The sequence below is a fragment of the Macrobrachium rosenbergii genome, chromosome 28, assembly GCF_040412425.1.
Source record: "Macrobrachium rosenbergii isolate ZJJX-2024 chromosome 28, ASM4041242v1, whole genome shotgun sequence".
In the NCBI taxonomy this organism is placed as follows: Eukaryota; Metazoa; Arthropoda; class Malacostraca; order Decapoda; family Palaemonidae; genus Macrobrachium; species Macrobrachium rosenbergii.
In genome coordinates, this window is record NC_089768.1 from 23,310,001 (window position 1) to 23,315,000 (window position 5,000).

General features: G+C 40.7%; 1 protein-coding gene across 26 annotated transcripts in view; it reads right to left on the reverse strand.

The window, feature by feature from the left end:
• Positions 1-5,000, reverse strand: part of tmod (tropomodulin) — a 193,397-nt gene that overhangs the window by 75,031 nt on the left and 113,366 nt on the right. The window contains exon 1 of one of the 26 annotated variants that reach the window (XM_067130332.1): positions 4,062-4,180. The exons of 24 other annotated variants lie outside the window; for them this stretch is intronic. In XM_067130332.1, coding sequence (XP_066986433.1) covers positions 4,062-4,118 — 57 coding nt within the window. In that variant the 5' untranslated portion in view covers positions 4,119-4,180. Of the gene's footprint in view, positions 1-4,061; positions 4,181-5,000 lie in introns of those variants that run through there. One more of the 26 variants, XM_067130321.1, reaches the window with a different exon arrangement.

Sequence of the window (5,000 nt, forward strand, 5' to 3'; positions counted from 1 at the left end):
CATTTGAAGTTTACATATATTGGACTCATAACTTCAACACGCACCATCCCCATTCCTCACACATACACACACACAGAGAGAGAGAGAGAGAGAGAGAGAGAGAGAGAGAGAGAGAGAGAGAGAGAGAGAGAGAGAGATAAAATGACCATTACAAAGCAGACGTACAATACCACAACTGGCACTCAAAAAATGCATGGAATATCAACCTAGATTCCTCACTGGAGCTAAAGCATTCCTTTCAAGAGCCTTGACTTCTTTCTAATGAAATCATCTGGTGGCACTGCTGTTCCTCCACTTCGAGTGCCACACCGCTCTCCCAGTGCCGTTTCCTCAAGCGACGTCACTGAGATAATCGGTGCCAGATGTTCTGACGGAAGCAGGTTGGAAGGAAAAAGGAAGGGGTTGGGGGGAGGGGAGGAGAAGGGGAAGTCGTTATGGAGGGGTGGGGGGTTCGACTTGATGATTTAAGTTTCCCTTTGAAGTATTTTTACAACGGAAGTTAATTTAATGGAAAGCAATGATGATTCATATAATGGCGGAAGTATATTACTGGAAACACGAGTTTGAGTAAACATACATACATACTTTCATACATACATACATACACACATTTGTAAAGAGTGTACATATATATATGTGTGTGTTTGTGTGTATGTATGTAAGTATTTATGTATATATATATATATATATATATATATATATATATATATATATATATATATATGTGTGTGTGTGTGTGTGTGTGTGTGTGTGTGTGTGTGTGTGTGTGTGTGTGTGTGTGTGTGTGTGTGTATGCTTTATTAACACAGCCACCTTTTCTACAACTCAGTCATGTGGCTCTTCAATGTCCTCCCCTGGAGGTTCCCTTTCAACATCCCCTGGAATCTACCCCAGGGGATCATTCCTTCATTTACACACAAACACACACTGAAACGGCTTAATGCCATCGCTCGGCGGCGACGAACGCGAAGCAGATAGGAAAACGAGACCGCAGACGCTAAAAAGGGGGATGGATGGAGTCCCCGGATTGAGGACGAGGTTACCCACTATTTTCCCGAGAGAGAGAGAGAACGAACGATAAGGGGCCGAAGCGAACAAAGAGCACCTGTCATATCAAATCCTTCACTGAGTCACCCACCCACTGTCCTTGCATGCACACCAGACGTCCCGTATGGTAGGAAGGAAGGAAGTAGGAGAAAGAAGACAGGGGGAGAAAGAAGTGAAGGAGAAAGGCAGGGGGAAGAGGAGAAGGAGGAAGAAGTGGAGGAGAAAGGCAGGGGGAGGAGGAGGAAGACAGATGGAGGAAGAAGTGGAGGAGAAAGGCAGGGGGAGGAAGAAGTGGAGGAGAAAGGCAGGGGGAGGAAGAAGTGGAGGAGAAAGGCAGGGGGAGGAAGAAGTGGAGGAGAAAGGCTCGGGGAGGAGAAGGAGGAAGACAGAGGGAGGAAGAAGTGGAGGAGGTAGACAGAAGGAGGAAGATAGGGGGAGGAAGAAGTGGAGAAGGAAGAGGAGGAGCAAAACAGGAAGAGGAAGAAATGGAGGAGGAAGACAGACGGAGGAAGAAGTGGAGGAGAAAGACAGAGGAAGACAAAGGAAGGAAGGAAGAAGTGGAGGAGGAAGGCAGGGGGAGGAAGAGAAGGAAGAAAGGGAGAAGCGGAGTAAAAGGAAGGATCTGTAACCGCAAAGTGCACATGCAGGAGAAAGAGAAAAAAATAATTCCTATTCAGCTTCAGCATGAGGCTACATAATATCCATTGCATTAGAACTGAATATATACTTAATAATAATAATAATAATAATAATAATAATAATAATAATAATAATAATAATAATAATAATAATTAAAAATGCATTCTGTAATTACATTTTAAGAGAGAGGAAAATACAAACTAACAAAAGTATACAAGATAAACAACTTAAAGAGAGAGAGAGAGAGAGAGAGAGAGAGAGAGAGAGAGAGAGAGAGAGAGAGAGAGAGAGAGAGAGAGAGAGGGCGTTTCAGACGCTTTTTCCAAGAATAAAACCCAGACATGTAAGAAAAAACCCTCAAATTTATGGGTGGGATAAGATACGACGCTCTCTCCTTTTATCAACCTATCCGCGTCGGGCAAGACGAACGAGGGATAGCATTATATGCTTGAGGGAAAGTAGTTGTAATGCAGACATTATATATATATATATATATATATATATATATATATATATATATATATATATATATATATATATATATATATATATATATTACAGTTTATCTACATCTATATTATGGACATACAAACACACACACATTATATATATATATATATATATATATATATATATATATATATATATATATATATATATATATATATATATATATATATATATAAGCTAACATGGTCAAATACAGGTCTTTTTCTTTTCTTCTCCCACAGGCAGGACTGGTTGCGCAACCCTTGATCCTACGAACATCCTTCACCCCGCACTTTTCTAGCAATCCTGCCTGTCCAGAAATCTTACAACAGGTAGAGAAGGGAAAGGATACTTAACGCTGGAATCGGATTAGAGAGAGAGAGAGAGAGAGAAGTAGTAAAACAACAGTATTGGGATCTGAGAGGTGATCTTGTATAATCAATTCCAAATTAGTATCTGAAAAATTGAAATTCAGATCACTTTAACCAAACATAGGGGCCAAACTGACTGAATGAATATGCAATCTGGCGTCACAATCTGGCGCCAAAGGGAACTGGAATCTATTTACAGCAGAAAGATGATCACCAGCAACTACCAAGGGCACACAATGACTTTAAACTAACGCCACTATAGAATCCAAACAAAAATAATGGAAGTAAATTCACGATTGGAGTATTTGGCTAATAATCTACTCAAAAAGGAAATCAATCACTCTATGATTACAAGGAAAGGGGGATTTTTATGTCCACACACCTAATCAAACTGAGAACTTCGTCAGGAAAAAGATGACCCGTAAAAAACATTTTTTTTTAAAGAGAACATGTAAATAAACCCGAGTTTGCTCCGATTAATAAACTGCATAAAATACACATTCAGTAAAAAATTAAATAACAACACCACAGCAATCTTAAACAACAAGACCTCGTAAACTACAACAATTCCTAACAATCACACATTCCAAAAATGGATACACACAAGAAACAACAACAAGAAGCAACGATAAAACACCAAGCGAAGTAGGTCAGATATAACGAACCTCATTAATTTTCCGACACTTACTGAGGTGTGAATAACCTGATAACTCTTGCTATCAGGGGTTTCCTCAGTGAGTAAACACTGGAGGAGCAGGAAGGTAGGAAAGGAGATCTCTCACTGGATAAGAAGTTGTTCCTCAATTTGGACATTTTCCCATCGGGATAAAGGCGACTGAACGAAACTCCCGTTAGATCTATCAGTGTAACCTGGTTTCGGTGCACAAAGAGAGAGAGAGAGAGAGAGAGAGAGAGAGAGAGAGAGGAAAAAACACATCAGATACACAACAAAAAGAGACATACAGACACGTTAAGAAAGCCACCCACCCTCCTCCCACGCCCACAGTAAGGTCTCAACAAACTGTGTCTCAACAACAGAGTTTAACAGCTGATCTGTAAACAGGTCACGCCCACACGCCAGGTAGCCAGCCCACAAAGCACAACACAGCACATCAAGCCGGCAAGGCGGCCACCCAACTTCCACGTCCAAGATCGACCCATCAATTTGGGGGAAATCGTTCGCGCAGAACCAAAAACCATCGATCTGATCTAGCCCAGAATCGAGCTTCCGTTACCATATGCACTCGTTATAATGATGCTGTTATGAACTGGGGATAAATATACATGTCTGAAAGAGGGTGGGGGGAGGTCAATATGCATGTCGGTGGGGATAGAGGGGGAGGGGGAGGGGTTCAATTAACGTAAAGTCCGATAGGGCAAACATTACTTCCTTTAATTCTCCATTTCTATTTAATTTCGTTTAAGGCTCTTTTTTATCACTTTTATGTTTTAAGTTAAAAATCTGATCATTAATTATTCACAACTAAATTATTGAGAAACACAAATGACACTCACGTTCTCTGAAGATGGAGGTGAAACAAGACCCTTTTTCTCAAGTGTAAAGCTTGCCATATCGCTAACAATGCACTTAAAATACTCCAGCTTTACAAGAACTACTGTACTGTTCTAACCTGACAATGAGGACTTTAGTCCTCGTAAAGCTTATGGATTTTGAGCTTATTTTTAACAAGAGAAAGATTTACACTAAAGAAAAAGTCTTATCTTATCCTTATCTCAATCATTCTTACTATTACAATGGTTTGTCTGTAAAACGCATGCTGTCAGGACACAGTTATGTTGATGCGTTATCTAAGAGAGAGAGAGAGAGAGAGAGAGAGAGAGAGAGAGAGAGAGAGAGAGAGACTGAGGAACGCATGCTATCAGTACACAGTTATAATGATGCGTTACCTAAAAAAAGGAGAGAGAGAGAGAGAGAGAGAGAGAGAGAGAGAGAGAGAGAGAGAGAGAGAGAGAGAGTTTGAAGAACGCATGCGCTCAGTACACAGTTATACCGATGCGTTATCTAGAGAGAGAGAGAGAGAGAGAGAGAGAGAGAGAGAGAGAGAGAGAGAGAGAGAGTCCGAAAAACGCATGCTGTCAGTACACAGTTATACTGATGCGTTATCTAGAGAGAGAGAGAGAGAGAGAGAGAGAGAGAGAGAGAGAGAGAGAGAGAGAGAGAGAGTCTAAAGAACGCATGCTGTCAGTACACTGTTAAAATGATGCGTTACCTAAAATAAAGGAAAGAGAGAAAGAGAGTCTGAAGAACGCATGCTTTCAGTACACAGTTATACTGATGCGTATAGAGAGAGAGAGAGAGAGAGAGAGAGAGAGAGAGAGAGAGAGAGAGAGAGAGAGAGAGACTCTTAATCTTCTTACCATCACAACCCTTAAGAGGATTTTCTGGGGTTACTAAACCCAAACAAAGGGAGACCCAAAGAAAACCACTTACAA